The 14,903-nt window shown below is 59.0% G+C and overlaps 3 protein-coding genes across 10 annotated transcripts; all 3 read left to right on the top strand.

The window, feature by feature from the left end:
- Window positions 1–349: 349 nt before the first annotated feature.
- On the top strand, window positions 350–3,300 carry SLC25A34 (solute carrier family 25 member 34). 7 transcript variants are annotated; one of them, XR_010784854.1, is made up of 6 exons: window positions 380–1,131; window positions 1,672–1,737; window positions 2,065–2,217; window positions 2,306–2,440; window positions 2,524–2,744; window positions 3,246–3,300. XR_010784854.1 is itself a non-coding variant. In XM_066563854.1 (5 exons), the coding sequence occupies exons 1-5, from the start codon at window positions 673–675 to the stop codon at window positions 2,814–2,816; spliced, it is 1,011 nt and encodes a 336-aa protein (XP_066419951.1). In that variant the 5' UTR covers window positions 356–672; the 3' UTR covers window positions 2,817–2,931. The 7 variants fall into 7 exon arrangements, 5 of the variants coding, with proteins under 5 accessions (XP_066419953.1, XP_066419951.1, XP_066419949.1 ...); XR_010784853.1 differs by lacking the exon at window positions 3,246–3,300 and adding an exon at window positions 2,951–3,051; XM_066563854.1 differs by lacking the exon at window positions 3,246–3,300 and having other exon boundaries at window positions 356–1,131; window positions 2,401–2,440; window positions 2,524–2,931.
- On the top strand, window positions 3,005–6,497 carry TMEM82 (transmembrane protein 82). Of its 2 annotated transcripts, XM_066563858.1 has the most exons (6): window positions 3,005–3,175; window positions 3,246–3,318; window positions 3,801–3,972; window positions 4,704–5,112; window positions 5,711–5,898; window positions 6,032–6,497. In XM_066563858.1, the coding sequence occupies exons 1-6, from the start codon at window positions 3,097–3,099 to the stop codon at window positions 6,095–6,097; spliced, it is 987 nt and encodes a 328-aa protein (XP_066419955.1). In that variant the 5' UTR covers window positions 3,005–3,096; the 3' UTR covers window positions 6,098–6,497. The 2 variants fall into 2 exon arrangements, with proteins under 2 accessions (XP_066419955.1, XP_066419954.1); XM_066563857.1 differs by having other exon boundaries at window positions 3,058–3,318.
- Window positions 6,498–8,546: 2,049 nt separating this feature from the next.
- FBLIM1 (filamin binding LIM protein 1) lies at window positions 8,547–11,969 on the top strand. The gene is made up of 8 exons (XM_066564053.1): window positions 8,547–8,665; window positions 9,427–9,644; window positions 10,019–10,152; window positions 10,244–10,355; window positions 10,444–10,613; window positions 10,706–10,884; window positions 10,979–11,096; window positions 11,420–11,969. The coding sequence occupies exons 2-8, from the start codon at window positions 9,452–9,454 to the stop codon at window positions 11,531–11,533; spliced, it is 1,020 nt and encodes a 339-aa protein (XP_066420150.1). The 5' UTR covers window positions 8,547–8,665; window positions 9,427–9,451; the 3' UTR covers window positions 11,534–11,969.
- Window positions 11,970–14,903: the final 2,934 nt, after the last annotated feature.

The following is a 14,903-nucleotide window of genomic DNA, read 5'->3' as shown; positions in this document are numbered from 1 at the left end:
CGAAACGAAAGTGTTGGGGGATACCGGGACAGCCGCTGGCAGGGGAGGGGTCTGGGATACGGGGGGGTTCGCACCTCCTGCCCCTCAGTAACCACCGCAGTGCCTCGGCCATGGGGGTACCAGGGGGTCCCTGCGCAGCCCAAAATTAGGAATCCACGGCGGGGGGCGGGACACCGACATCCCCACGCCCCGCAGCGTTTTTCCGCGGGAAGCTCCAGTTTCTTCCCGGGAGAGGCGGGTGAGACCCTCTGCAAGGCCCCCCGCGCCGCGGCCACAAGCGCAGCGAGTTTTCCAGTCCTCATCCTCCTCCCCAGGCTGGCTGGGGCGGGGGTGTGACTGCGTGCGCCCCCAAAACTCCTCTCCCTCCGTTTCTATTTCAATGTTACCGCCCTTTTTTTTGCCTGCTTTTCCCTATTTGCGCCGGGGCAGCACCATCACGTGAGACCGGGCCCGGCTGGACGCGGCTGCCGGGGGCGCGCCGGTGTCGAGGGGGGCCGGACACGCACCCCCAGCCCGACCTTTGCCCCACATCCCTTCCCCAAATTGGGGGCTGGATTGGGGGGGTTGGTTTGCAGGAGGCGGCGCTCGCTCGCTCTCGCTCCCCCTGGATTTTTTTCCCTGCGGTTGTTCGGGGAGGTGGAGCCTGGGGCCACCCCCGCGGGCAGGTGCCGGATGGCGGCGGGGACCCTCGCCCCCCGCCCTCCCGATTCCCTGCAGGAATTCCAGTACCCCCCCCAAAACAGCCCCCCCCCGGCCGGGGGGGTGCCCCCGGCCACCGACCTGGTGCTGGGGGCCACGGCCGGCTGCCTGGCCTGCTTCCTCACCAACCCGCTGGAGGTGGTGAAGACGCGGCTGCAGCTGCAGGGCGAGCTGCAGCCCCCGGGCACGTACCCCCGGCCCTACCGCGGGGTGCTGCGGGCGGCCGTGGCCGTGTGCCGGGCGGACGGGCTGCGGGGGCTGCAGAAGGGGCTGGCGGCCGGGCTGCTCTACCAGGGGCTCATGAACGGCGTCCGCTTCTACTGCTATTCCCACGCCGAGGACGCCGGCTGGACCGGGTATCCCGGCGGGACCGTGGCCGCCGGGGCCGTGGCCGGGGCGGTGGGAGCCATCGTGGGCAGCCCCGCGTACCTGGTGAGTGCTGCTCCGTCCCAAAGGCCGTGGGGTGTGGAGGGGGGTGTTTTGGGGACCTCCCCAAAACGTTCGGCATCTTGGCTGCATCCTATAAACACTGGCTTGGTGCATTCTCTCTTCCCCCGCTTCGCTTCATCCCCCCCCACCCCAAAATGTGGGGCTGCGCTGTGCATGCTCTCCCCTTGCTTTGTCCCCCAAATCCCCCTCAGGAAACCAGCAGATAACTCCCTCCTAAGGAAATGACCCCAAAAGAAATTGTGGGGGTTCCCCCCCCCCCCCATTTTAGAGGGTTTACGCAGTTTTTTGGGGCTGCAGAGCTCCAGCAGTGGGTGTTTGCAGGGTCCCTTTGCCCTGGGAGAGAGGGGTAAAAGGAATGGGATTCAAAGTCTGGAGTTACCACTTAGCTACTCAGCTGTGTCCCCCACGTCTGTCTGAGGGGCTGAAACTTCCCCTCAAAATCTGCCAAGAAAATGAGGGGACCACAGCCGGTCCCAGCGGGGCCATTGGAGGGGTTTGTCACCTGGCATTGTCCCCCCCAAGGTCAAGACCCACCTCCAAGCCCAGACACTCTCGGCCATGGCCGTGGGCCACCAGCACAACCATGAGGTGAGTGGGGACAGGGTTGGGGTGGGGGGACACAGAGGGTTCGGTGGCACCTTGTCCGTGCACGCTCCGGGCCCCAGCGGGGACCGTGCTATTTTGGTCAGCAGGAATTTAAAGCTGTTGTTTGGCTGCTTGGCCCTGTAATGATGCTAAAAATAACAGTGCGAGAACAGAGGGGGTGTGACAGGCACGTGGGGCTGCGATACCGAATCCGGAGAACCCAGACCCCCTGAGATCTCTCCAAAGCCAATAGTGGCTTCCTGTGGGGTGGGATATTTTGCCAGGTGGGATGCACCATTCCCGTTTTCCCCAATTTCCTCTCTTCCCCAGAGCATCTCCGGCGCTTTCAAGAGCATCTACCAGCAGCACGGGGTGGTGGGGCTGTGGCGGGGCGTGACGGGCGCCGTGCCCCGCGTGGCCGTGGGCTCGGCCGTGCAGCTCGCCACCTTCGCCTCGGCCAAGGACTGGGTCTGCGAGCGCCAGGTGAGCGGGACGTGTGCGGATCCGGCCGCCAGCGGCCCCCGTGCTCCCTCTCATTGTTGGGAAGAGCTGATGCCGGCGCTTCCCGCAGTGGTTCAGGAAGGGCAGCTGGGCGGCGGTGCTGGCGGGGGGCATGGTGAGTGGTGTGGCTGTGGCTGTGACAATGACACCTTTTGACGTGATCAGCACGCGTCTCTACAACCAGCCGGTGGACGCCGACGGCACGGTAAGGCCATCCCGGATACGGCACGGGGCACACGCGGCTTTTCCCATCCGGCAGGGGGGCAGAGCTGGCTCCTCTCTCCCCAGGGCAAGCTCTACCGAGGTTTTTTGGATTGTATCCTGCAAATCTCCAGCAAAGAGGGGCTGCTGGGCTTGTACAAGGGCATCGGCGCCGTCTACCTCCGCCTCGGCCCCCACACCGTCCTCAGCCTCTTCTTTTGGGACAAGCTCAGGAACATGGTTCAGCACTAGCAGCCCCCAGGGCTGTAGGACAGACTCCTGCCACCACCACCGATGTTAATAAAGAGGTTTTTCTATTTTTGGTGTTGTCTTGGGGTCTTTGGGGTGGTACAGATGGGGGGGGGGGGGGCGGGACCTGAAATGCTGCGATGCCTCAGGGTGGAGAGGAGAATGGCAGTGCCGGCGTGAGGGGAGGTTACAGGTGCTGGTTGTCCTTGAGCCCCTCCATGTGCATCACATCCCTCTTCTCCTAATTTTCACCTCCACGGGGCAGCTGGAGCTCATCCCGTCTGGCCGGAGCTCCAGCTGCCCTGGCTTGCCCCAGTAATGATTTACCAGCCGGGAGGAGCCACTCCCCGCCTCCACCCCGCGGACCTTGGAGCCGGGGCCTGGCTCTGCTGTGGCTCCTCTCCATAGAAAATGTTTTCCCTGGGGTCCTGGCTCCCGGCGCTGCCCGGGCTGGCGTGGGGCTGGGCACTGCTGGATGCGCTCCTGCAAGGTGAGATCCCCGAGCGTGGCCTGGGGACAGCCCAGGGACACCAGTGACCCACTGCTGCCTTTCCCCGCAGGGCTGGTGGGTGCCTGCGCCGTCTCGGTGCTCTGCAGCCTCCTGAAGGTTTATCTCTACATCCAGTGTGCAAAGTAAGCGCCAGCCCTTTGTCCCCTCTGGGGGGGGAAGGTTGTTTTTGGGGATCTGATTTTGGGATCTGCTGTTGGGCCGTGGCTCTTGGCACTGAGGGGTGCAGGGCAGGGACTGCAGCCTCTGCTGCGCAGCACAGAGGGAGATGTCACTAAGGCTTGTCACCCCATTTTGGCGTATGGGGCCCATATGGGGTGTCCTGGGTGTCTGTAACGGGGTATATGGTACATTCTGAGGGTGAACAGGGGTATGTGGGGTGTCCTGGGGGTCTGTAGGGGGTGTGTGTATATATCCCGGGTGTACACAGAGGGTACTGAGGTGTACATGGAATGTCCTGGGGGTACCTGGGTGCTCTGGGTCTGTATTGGGGGTACATGGGATGTACTGGGGGTGTACAGGGGCTACATATACATGAAGCCACCGCATGCTTGGTGTCCCCGTGCTGGGGCTGCGGGGGTCCCAGTGTCCCCCCTGCTGTCCCCAGTAACCCCGAGAGGCAGGCGGAGAAGGAGGCGATGGCGGCGCGGCGGCCGCTGCTGGAGCCGCTGCAGGTGCTGGTGCTGACGGCTGTCCTGGCCCTGGTGGGCTCCCGTGTGGCTGCCCTGGTGGTGCTGGAGTTCTCCCTGCGCGCCGTCTCCACCATCCTCTCCCTCAAGGTGAGACAGCATGGGGGAAACTGAGGCACCGTGGGGTACGGTGTGGATAGAGCTGGAAACTGGGGGCTGGTTCAGCACCCACGGGGGGTGGAGGGGCTGTGGGTGCAGGGGGCCATGGGTCCCTCTGCACCTCAGCCGGGTGTCCCCAGGTGGGCAAGAGGCCAATGGCCCCTGGCTGGTCCCCAGGGCAGTGCCTGTCCCCTGTGCTGGCACTGCTGGGACACCTCCAGTTCTGGGACCTCCATGGCGAGGAACTGAGGGGCTGGAGCGTATCCAGAGATGGAAACAGAGCTGGGGAAAGGGGCTGGAGCACCAGGAGGGGCTGAGGAGCTGAGAAAAGGGCTCAGCCTGGAGAAAAGGAGGCTCAGGGGGCCCTTTTGGCTCTGCACAACTCCCCGACAGGAGGGGACAGCTGAGGGCGTCGGGCTCTGCTCCCAAGAAACAGGGACAGGAGGAGAGGGAACGGTTTCAGGCTGAGCCAGGGAAGGTTTAGATTGGATATTGGGAAAAATCCTTCATGGGAAGGGTGCTCAGGCACTGGCATAGGCTACCTAGGGCAGTGCTGGAGTCATGGCCTGGGAAGGGTTCAACAAGTGTTTGGATGAGGCACTTGGGGACACGATTAGAGGTGAACTCGGCAGTGCTGGGGGAACGGTTGGGCTCTTTATCTTGGAGGTCTTTTCCAGCCTCACCCATTCCATGATTCCATGACCCCCCTCTCTGCTCTGCAGGGCGCCCACAGCAGCCAGCTCTACCTGCTGTGCCAGTACTCTCTGGGTTGCGGGGTGTCCTGCGGCCTCAGCTTCCTGCTGGAGGGGGCTCCGCACCGCAGCTGGAACCTGGCGCTGGCGGCGGGGCTGGCGGGGCTGCTGGCGCTGCACGCCCGGCGCCTGGCCCGCCACGTCTGCGCCCTGTACGAGCTGCACAGCCGGCAGCGCTACTGCGGCGTCTGCATCCTGCTGCTGGCCGCGGGGCACGGCATCCCGCGCCTGCTGCGCAACGCCCTGGCCGTCACCTTCGCCGTGGCCGACCTGGCCGCCGTGGAGCTCATCAACCGCGATTTCCTCTCCACGGGCGAGGCCGTGCGCTTCTGGACCCCGCTGAGCATCTGCTACACCCTGCTGGTCGTCTACATGCAGGGTGGGTGGGGATGCCCCAGCTCGGGGGGCTCTGGGGGGCGTGTGCGGTGTGTTGGGAGTGCAATGGGGGGTGTGTGGGATGTACTCAGGGTGTGGGGGGCCACTCAGGGCCACCTGGGGCTGTATAGGGGCAGATGGGGGGGTCCTGGGGGTGTATGCAGAGTATATGGGGTGTGCAGGGGTGTCCTGAGGCTGTACAGGTGGTATATGTGGTACATTCTGGGGGTGTATAGGGGTATGTGGGGTGTCCTGGGGGGTCTGTAAGGGGCTATATGGTACATTCTGGGGATATATAGGGGTATATGGGATGTCCTGGGTGTCTGTAGGGGGTATATGGTACATTCTGGGGGTGTATATGGGCCATATGGGGTGTCCTGGGGGTCTGTAGGGGGTGTGTATGTATATCCCAGGTGTACACAGAGGGTACATGGGATGTCCTGGGGGTACCTGGGGTGCTTGTGGGTCTGTATAGGGGGTACATGGGATGTACTGGGGGTGTATGGGGGCTACATGGACTATACGTGAAGCCACCGCATGCTTGGTGTCCCCGTGCTGGGGCTGCGGGGGTCCCAGTGTCCCCCAATGCTGTGTCCTCGCAGAGGAGTCCCGGCACAGCACGGGCAGGGGGGCGGCGTTCCGGACCGTGGTGATGCGGATGGGCGGCCTCTTCATCCTCCTCCTCACCGTGGGCCGATGGACCGACATCCTGCACGTCTTCGTGTCGCTGCTGGGGGAGCTCTGGTGCCTGCTGCACTCCGGAGTGCTGCTGGAGTCCTGCTGCAGGCAGGTGAGAGGGGGACACCCCCGTGCCACGCGGGGTGAGGGCTGGGGACACCCCCGTGCCACGCGGGGTGAGGGCTGGGGGCAGCCCCGGGGCCACCCTGAGAGGCCTTTGGGCTCCTCTCTCCCGTCCCGCACAGGATTTTGCCCAGCAGCCTCGCCTGGATCGTCTGGCAGGATCCGGATCGGGGGAGACGTCCCGATGAGCCGCGGGGTGGAACCGGACAGCAGAAACTCAGGGTGGCGTCGCTGGGCACCCCAGAATCCCCCACCACAGATCCCCCGTGGGGACTAAGGAAAAAAGGGCTCCTGGACGGCGTCCAACCCCAAAAAGGGCTCCTGGAAGGCGTCCAACCCCAAAAAGGGCTCCTGGACAGTGTCCAACGCCATCCCGTGGGATGGAGGAGGTCGGGGGAAGGCTTGTGTTGCCCCTGCTTTTTGGGGGGACTCTGCGAGGTTGCAGCACTGCTGGGGTTTGTCCTCTGGTCCCAGTGGGATTGCAGGCTGCTGATGGATGTCCCGTCGTTGCTGGCAGCTGGGCCACACTGTGAGGGGCCTCCAGGGGTTATAAATCTCAGAAAATAAAGGTGGTTTTTTCCAGCAAAATCCATGGGCAGAGCAAGCTGGGGTCCCATTGTGCTGGAAAGGCACATGGGATGGTGGCGGTGCAGACTTTTGAGGGAGGTGGGTAGAATTCCTCCTTGGGAAGGGAAACTGAGGCACGGAGTGGGGTGACCCTCTGGCTGTGCTTCAGTTTCCCCCTGCCTGCAGCCCGCTGTGCTGTGCCAGGGGACAACAGGCCCTGTGAAGGTGGGGTGCACTTTGGGGAGGGGGGTTCTGGCTGCCTGGGCATGGACCTCCAATGCAGGAGGGAGCAGGAGGGGTCTGGGGGTGTTCAGAGCACTGAGGGCTCTGTAGGGGTTTATGGGGCATGCCGGGGCTCCAGGGGGGCACATGGGTGTCCTGGGGGTGCACAGAAGAAGTATGGGGCATTTTGGGCATGGAGCTGAATGGGGGTAACTGGGGCTGTATTGGAGGAGAGGGGTTATCCTGGGGGTATATGGAGCTATTTCAGCTGTATTGGGGTACACGGGCACCCCGGGGGTGTATGGGGGGCTCCCGGGGCACCCCTTGGGGTTGGGTGCCCTGAGGCTGTGGGGGGCTCTCGGGGGCTCCATGGGAAAACCTGGGAGGGGGCAATCCCAGAGCATATGGAGCACCCGTGAAGCACTTTGGGGAGCGCGGGGCCGTCGGGGGGTGAATGGGGCACCCTAAGGACATGCCCCCCTCTTCCTCCGCCCGGGGCTGTGGGGCAGGCAGGGGGGAGGAGGAAGAGAGGTGGAAGAGGAGGAGGAGGAGGGAGGAAGGGGCGGTGATGCCGGGCGGCTCTGCCTTCCCGCTGCCCCCGCCGCGCCCGCGGAGCGCACGGAGGGACCCGCAGCGGCTCCCCAGGTAGGGGACAGGGACGGGGACAGGGTCACCCCCCGAGAGGCTGCAGGGCCACCTCCGGGCAGGCGACACCGCTCCCCCCGGCAGAGAACCTCGCCCGCAAGGTACGAACCCCCCAGGTAGGGGACAGGAGCCACCCTCAGGTAGGGACCGCCCCAGGTGTGGGATTGGGATCCCTCCCCCAGGAGGGGACAGGGGACACCCCACTATGGGACACAGGATCCCCCATGTGATGGGAAAAGCACCGCACTCATCCTGGGATGAGACAGGGAGGCCAAGAGCCACCCCCAAGGAGGGGACTGGGGACTCTCCCAGGGAGGGGATGGGGGCTCCCAGACAGGGGACACGGTGGGGCCGCCGCTCCACAGGGGACAGGGCACTGCCAGGTAGGGCACAGGGAGCTGTGGGCTGCACGGTGGGACACAGGGGATGCCGGGGGGGCGGCAAGGCCACCCCTAGGTGAGGGACAAGAGGACAGTGGGACCACTCGGGGTGGGACACCAAGCGTTGTGTACCCCCATCCCATCCCTTTTTCCTTGGGCATCCTCAGAGCACCCTCTGAGAGGTCCCTGGGGCAGGGGGCAGAGTTGAGGTGCAGCTCTAGAGGGCTGTATCCCATCCCAGTTTTGGGGCTTGTGGGGATACCCCATAAGTGGCCCTGTTCCCTCAATCCCACCTGAGTTTCCACCCCAGGAGATTTCAGGGAAACCAGGGGGGTTCCTTTCCAGTGTGGCCTCTGCCACCCCAAACCAGGATGGAGCTGCATGGGGAAGGGGGACCCCCATTAATGCCCCCCTCGAGCCTCGGCCACCCCGATGGCCCTGGGCCGGGGGGCTCTGGGGGTGCCACCACGGGGCCGCCGGGATCCCGTCAGCCCCGGCACAAAGAGGAATGCGATGAGCACATGGTTCCCATTAACCCCGGAGAATATTTTTTTTTCTTTTTTAGGTTGTTTTTTTCTTTTTTCTTTTCTTTTCTTTCTTTTTTTTTTTTTTTAATGGTTGTTCTTTTCTTTTCCCCCCAGTTTTCCGCAGCTCTGCTGGGGAGGAGGAAAAGCGGTGGCTCCGGCGGGTGAGGAGCTGGGCAAGGCCGGTAGCGCCGGTAGCCGGCGGGGAGGGAGGGAAAGAGGGAGCCAAGTGCTCCGGGTTCTTTTTCCTCTTTAATCCCTTCCCTGCTTGAGTCAGAGGCTGAAGTCACCGGCAGGAACATCGCGAAGCTTTTCGCCCACCTCGGGGAGTCTGTCTGCCCCACAAAGAATGTGCTGACCCCCGTGAGTGGGATTTTGGGGGAGCAGAGCCGCATGAGACTGGGAACTCATCACACAGGTATTTTTCAAGCTGCTGATTCACCTCAGGGATGAATTCTGCTTCACCAACACAGCACCCTGACTAAAGCCTCAGGGTTCCTCCCCGCAATCTACTCCATTTGGGAAGGGGAAGCTTCGCCCCAGCTGCTTTTCCCCTTGGGAAGTTGGATAAACAGCCCTTTTCCTTCCTGAGCAGGGTTTCTCGGGGTCGGGTGCATCCTGCCTGGGCTGCCGGGGGCTGCTCAGGGGACATGTCAGTGTCAGGGACGTGGTAATTCACAGCACCACGCCTCAGTTTTCCCACCTGGAAAAATGAAAGGGGGGATGTGCAGAGCTGGAATTGATTGGCAGGGAATTGGGGGTAAGGAGAAAGGGAGTGGGGATGTAGAAAGATTTCAATAAAGGGGTTGCAAAAGCAAAATCCTATAGCAGCTCTGTGTTTTAAAAGGAAAGGTGGGTACTTCCTGCTGCCCATGGGGAATTTAGTCCCAGGTGGGTGGGAGCAATAAGAGGAAATACAGGGGATGCAAATACTTATGAAAAGGTGGGATTTGGCCACAGAGGTGTGAAAATGGACGCTATCAGCTGCTGCCTCGCCAGGACTCTGTACCCTGTGTCCTCCCAGGCATGAGACCATTTATTGCTGTGACGTGGGAGGGGACACTGGTTCCTTCTCCCTTTCCGGGAGGAGGGAGCGAGTTGATGCTGAAGGGCAGCACGGCTGCAGGAGCTGCCAGTGTGCCTGCGAGTTTTACTCTCTTTCTTTCTTATTTTCCCTAGAATCAATCCCTCATCCGGCCCTTCCATGGCTTCAGCGATGTTGCCAGGGAAAGCAGAGAAAAGAATCGCTTCATCCATCTTCATCACCCTCGTGCCACCACGGAGGGACGTGGCCACCAAGGAGAACACCCAGCGACAGCCACAGCCAGGGGGTGCCGGGGTCCCTGGCACCCACCAGCCCCAGATCCTGCTGTCACCCCCCCAGTTACCCAGCGGAGGTGAGGGGCATCCATGGGGGGCTGGAGCGGTGTGGAAGGATGGTGATGGGGCTGAGGAGGCTGTGGAGATGCTTTGCTGAAGGTTGTGCATGCGGAAGGGGGTGTGGGGGTATTTTATGGGGGGCTATTCCCAAATCCTTGCACACATCCCAGCATGGATCCGGCTCCTGGGGACGGGCTCTGTTTGCTCTCCATTGCCGGGTGCTTATCGGGGCTGTTTGTCCCCTCCTGCTTCGATGGCGTTTGCTTTTGGGGCAGGTCAGCGAGCGCTGCTGTGAAGCTGTTGGGGTGTTATTGTGACAGGGCATTATTGTGATGGGGTGTTACTGGACATTATTGATCCCCTAAACCCCCACATCTGTCTGTTGCTGCAGAAACCCACACGGTGGCCCCTGTACCTGCATCCCCACCAGTCCTGCCCCTCTCTGAAGTGCCCCAGCCTTTGTCCATGGAGCCGCTGGGTCTGGCACTGCAGCAACTGGACCTTGCAGCACCCACCACCCTCCAGGTGAGGATAACAGAGTGCAGTCCCCCCAGTGCCTCAGTTTCCCCACCTGCAGGGTATAACTAACATGGCTTTGCCCTTCCCCGCTTGCCAGGCCCCTTCCACCTTCCCTGCTGAATTGAAGCCACCCACATTTTCCCAGGAGCAAGCAGGCAAGCAGCAGTGGCAGGATGTGAATGGGGACCCGGGGAGGGACAGCTCCAGAGGTAAGGGAGACCCAGCTGTGCATGGGCTCATCCCCACTTAGGGAAACTGAGGCACACAGCTCCCAGCCACTCTCCCTGCTTCTTGCAGACATCTGTGCCTTCTGCCACAAAGCGCTGGGGCCCCGGGAGCCGACGGTGGAGGCGATGCGGAAGCAGTACCACCCTGCCTGCTTCACCTGCCGCACGTGCCGCCGACTCCTGGCTGGGCAGCGCTACTTCCAGAGAGACGGGTGCCCCACATGTGACACCTGCTTCCAGGTACCCATCCTCCTTCGCGGAAAACCGGCACCCTCGAAACATCCCTCGGGGCGTGGGCTGCTGTCTCACAGCATGTGTTCCCTAAATTCCAGGCCACGCTGGAGAAATGTGCCAAGTGCCAGGGGCTGATCACGGAGCACATTGTCCGTGCCCTGGGCAAGGGTTTCCACCCCAGCTGCTTCTCCTGCGCTGCCTGTGGCCGGGCTATCGGCACTGAGAGCTTTGCTGTGGATGAGCAGGGTGATGTGTACTGCGTGCCCGACTACTACAGGTTGGCCATGGGGGAGGGTGTCCCGCACTGGGAGCTGGGTTTGGCTCGTCCCGGTCACCCCACAGGGCTCACGCCACCCCTTGGCTCCCATCAGGAAATACGCCGCGGTGTGCAGCGCCTGTGAGCGCCCCATTGTCCCCCATGAGGATGAGGACACCTACAAGATCGAGTGCCTGGGACGCAGCTTCCATGAGAGCTGTTACCGCTGTGAGGTACGGCCCTGGGGAATGGGGGGGCCCCCAAAGACAAGGGGGTGGCACTGAACTTAGCTGAGCAGGGACACAGGGATGGCAGCACCCACAGCTGGTTTTTAGCCCCCAGTTTATCTTACAGGTGTAATGGGGGAGGGGGAAAATAAATAAATTGGGTGGTGGTGGTGATGATGATTATGTGTTTGGAGAACTTCTTCAGCTTTGCATGCTTTTGATGTAGTTTGTCACTTCTTTGGAGTGCTGGTAGGTTTTGCAGGGAAAAGAGGATGTAAAACACACAGGGACCCCTAAAAGGTGGCTTCCTTTTCCCCTCTTGCCCCCAGAGCTGCAGGATGCCCCTGTCGCCAGAGCTGACAGAGAACGGGTGCTACCCCCTGGACGACCACCTCCTCTGCAAGTCCTGCCACATCCACTGGCGCAACGAGTCGTCCTGCTGAGACCCTGCAGCTCATCAACCCCTTCCAGTGCAAGGCACCAAAACGGGGGTGCCCCCAGTGGGATGCACCCCATGGCTGACCCTGGGTGCCTGCTGCACCCCCAAATTACTGCAGAACTGGGTTTTCATCACCAAAATGTCCCCAGGACCCTGACCCAGTGGGTTGGCGGGGTGGAGAATTGTGGATATGTCCCAGCACAGCTCTGCGCTCATGATAAATATAAAATGCCCTGACAGAGCAGCAATGAGGAATGGAGGGTTTATTCCTTATTTCTTTTTTTAAACTCCTTTTTCCAAAGGCCAGTTTGGTTTTCTTGGGTGGTGTTTCTTTCTTCTCAAGCTTCCTTGGGGTTTCACTGAAATGTTTCTCTCTGTGGAGAGCGGGCACTGATTTAGTTACTCGCAGTTAAATAAAACCCCAAGTTTAAAAACTCTCATTCCTTTCATCCACCCTACATTCCAAACCTATCAAATCCAAGTCTAAAAATAAGGAAAAAAAAGCCGGTTTTGGATTTTCTAGGCGTGGTGAGAGTTAGTCCATAACTAAGGTCTATAAAAGTTGATTTTAGGGTGTAGTGATGTGGGAGATGCTGCTGTCACCCGGGAGAGAGCCGAGTGTTGTTTTTTGGGAGTGGATATGGGATCTGGCGATGTTTTGTGGTGTTGATAAAAGGGGTTTTGGTGTGGTTTGGGTTTTTTTTTTGCTGACTATGTATCCCGGAGCCGGCAGAGGGCAGCCGGAGCACAGATTCCTCCATCAGGCAGCAAAACTCCAGCTAAAAGCATCCCGCAGGGCCGGGACGCTGGGAAAGACGAACAGCCCCCTTTCTGCGTATTATCCAAGATTATATCGCTCTGCCAGTGGAAGCTTTTTGATCTCCTCTCAGTTCAGGCCTCAAACCAGCAGAAATTAGACCATTTCGCTGCGTGCCCAACATCTGCACAACCGATGTTGCCGGTGCTTAGTGGTTTTGTTTGCGAGGGCGTTGCAAACCAGGCGGAGAAACTTTTTAACTTTCTTTTTAACCGAAAGTGTTTAAAAAGCCACAAATCAAGAGCAGAAAATAGCAAGAGCATGTGAGATGATGTTTAATGCTTTCCTGATGGAAAATGGGAGCTGTAAACAAAGAAAGCAACCACCAGACCAGCAGCTCCTGGATCACATACAGCATCTCCGGCGCGTGCTGTGTTTATGAGTGAAGGGGTTAATGATGGTTAATTAATCGCATCAATAACTATTTCCTGATGACTCTTCCCTGTCTACAAAGCTGATTGCTCAGTGTTTGTTAATGAGCATCTCCAGGCCATCAATCAGGTGACAATCTGCTTTAAAGGTATTTATAAATAAGTTGTGGTTTGTCCTGGTCACGTAAGTTGGTGGCTTTGGGTCTGGCTGGGTGGGAACTCCTTGTCCCATGACAAGGAATTCCTGTGCTCCAAGTCAGCTCTCACTTTCCAAAGCTTCTTGCACTGTGAGGAAAATTGGCATCAAAATGATGCTAAAAAAGTAAAAGGATGTGGCAGTGGCCAAAGGGAGCAGGAAAAAGAAGGCCTGGAGGGCAAAGAGCTATTTGCTTTTTGTAATACAGATATTTTTCCACTCAAGGTTTTTTGGGAGGATGGAAGTGCAATGCTGAGTGGTGTTTTGGATGTGTTATTCCAAGTTGCACTACCCTTCCACAGAGGAATGGTGGGAAGGAGTTGGGTATTTCCCCCTTGGAACCTTCCAGGATGGGCTGTTGGCACTGGGACTGCAGAATTTTTGGCTGGAGACAGGCAGGGAAATGCTTTTATTTACAGGCAGCCTTGGAGAAGGTCCTGGAAAGCAAGGAGAAAGGAAAGGCACCGCCGGAGAGTTTGGCAGCATGGTGAGGGGATGTGTTGTGGTCAGATTTGACATTATATTTCAGGAGTGGAGGGTGACAAGGGACAGGGATACACGGACACAGGTAAGAGGACAAAAAGGTTGATTTAAGGCATCTTCTTCCCAGATAAAGGGAGAAGCGCTACGAGCTGAAGCGTGGGGAGCATTGTGCCTGAAAAGCACAGCCCCGTGTTTTCCCTTGGGAGGAGCTCGAGGAATTCTGAGCCGCATGCAGGAGATCCTGCAGGAGCCGGATCCTGTCCGGCTGCCGAGCAAAGCCAGATCGGCTGCAGGGGCTCAGCCTGTCCTTGGGCTCCTCACCCCGTGACAAGCACTTCTGCAAGCACCCAGGTCTGCCGAAATAAACCAACCATACATCCTGCCTTGAACAGCAACATTTTGGGGGCTGGGCCCACCTTGGACCACCCAGGTGTAAACCCCACTCCAAGTCCCTCCTCTTGTCCCTGTGGCAGTGGCAAAGGGCAGAAAGGATGGCAGCGTTCCGGATGGCTCCAGCCCTTCCCTTGGCTGCTGCAATCAGCTCTTGCAATCCCTCTTGGCAGGCTGAGGAGAGCGGGAAGGACCTGGCTGCCTTCCAAGGAGCAGCAAATGCAAATATTTCCTCACTTCAGGCTGGGTGCGGCCCGCGGATAAAATTTCCTTGGGCTTTCCCAGCGAAGGCATCTGATCTCTCCTTCTGCTGCGAGGCCAACTTGCTCCCAGGAATGCAACCGTGTGTCCCATAAAAAAAGCCTAAAGGTTATCTTTTTACAACTCAAAGGACTGCCTGGTTTTTAAAAAGAGGTTTTAAATTGAAGGAGGAGCTGCCAGGCACAGCTTGTAGTGGTTTTGAATCAGTAGTTAAAGTGTTGCTTCATGGGAAAAAAACCCCAACCTTTTTGCAGGTTTCTTTGGAAAATGGAAGATTTGTAGTGTGGTGCAAGGATAGTGGGATGATAAAGGGGCTGGAAAAGGTGCTGAGAGCAAGACTGGGTGCTGGAGATGGTTTTTCTCAAATAAGATAGAAAGAGCTGCAGGAAAACTGGGGTGTTTTTTCCTTTGGATCCCAGGTTAATGGCAGTGCCATCCCAGCCAGCTCCCTGCAGCGTTGTTCTTCCCCACAGAGCATTCAGACCTATTTTCTACACATGCCTTTGACACAGCCTAAAAAAAATTATTTCTTAAATGAAAAGTGGTCTGATCCTGCTGATTCTGGGAGAGGCAAAAACCAGCAGGGATTATACAAGGAACAGCCCAAGCGTGGATTTCTTCAGGTCATGCAGCACAGGTGAGATATGTATTAAATTAAAAAAAAAAGAAAGAAAAAAAAAAGCTGTATGCTAATATTCTCATTTATCCCCAGTTTTCCTGGCAAAACTGAACCACCCACTGCCACAACGTAGTTTTAAAACATTGATTTTGACAGCATGAGGGGAAAGGGATGAGGCGAGTGCGCAAGTGCGTTACCAGGCTGTGAGTGCTATACTGGCTTCTTTATAAAATAAAG

The sequence above is a fragment of the Molothrus aeneus genome, chromosome 21 (genome assembly GCF_037042795.1).
Source record: "Molothrus aeneus isolate 106 chromosome 21, BPBGC_Maene_1.0, whole genome shotgun sequence".
Lineage (NCBI taxonomy): Eukaryota > Metazoa > Chordata > Aves > Passeriformes > Icteridae > Molothrus > Molothrus aeneus.
Note: the sequence above shows the minus strand (reverse complement) of the source record. Positions and strands in the feature narration are given on the sequence as shown.

Excerpts from the sequence above, each read along its gene's own strand:
- FBLIM1 (XM_066564053.1), top strand. The coding sequence starts at position 9,452 with ATGGCTTCAGCGATGTTGCCAGGGAAAGCAGAGAAAAGAATCGCTTCA. Across the intron at positions 10,356-10,443 it reads GGGGAGGGACAGCTCCAGAG|ACATCTGTGCCTTCTGCCAC; the intron begins GTAAGGGAGACC and ends TGCTTCTTGCAG. Across the intron at positions 10,614-10,705 it reads CATGTGACACCTGCTTCCAG|GCCACGCTGGAGAAATGTGC; the intron begins GTACCCATCCTC and ends CCTAAATTCCAG.
- SLC25A34 (XM_066563852.1), top strand. The coding sequence starts at position 673 with ATGGCGGCGGGGACCCTCGCCCCCCGCCCTCCCGATTCCCTGCAGGAA. Across the intron at positions 1,132-1,671 it reads TGGGCAGCCCCGCGTACCTG|GTCAAGACCCACCTCCAAGC; the intron begins GTGAGTGCTGCT and ends GTCCCCCCCAAG. Across the intron at positions 1,738-2,064 it reads GCCACCAGCACAACCATGAG|AGCATCTCCGGCGCTTTCAA; the intron begins GTGAGTGGGGAC and ends TCTCTTCCCCAG.
- TMEM82 (XM_066563857.1), top strand. The coding sequence starts at position 3,161 with ATGCGCTCCTGCAAGGTGAGATCCCCGAGCGTGGCCTGGGGACAGCCC. Across the intron at positions 3,319-3,800 it reads CTCTACATCCAGTGTGCAAA|TAACCCCGAGAGGCAGGCGG; the intron begins GTAAGCGCCAGC and ends TGCTGTCCCCAG. Across the intron at positions 3,973-4,703 it reads CCACCATCCTCTCCCTCAAG|GGCGCCCACAGCAGCCAGCT; the intron begins GTGAGACAGCAT and ends TCTGCTCTGCAG.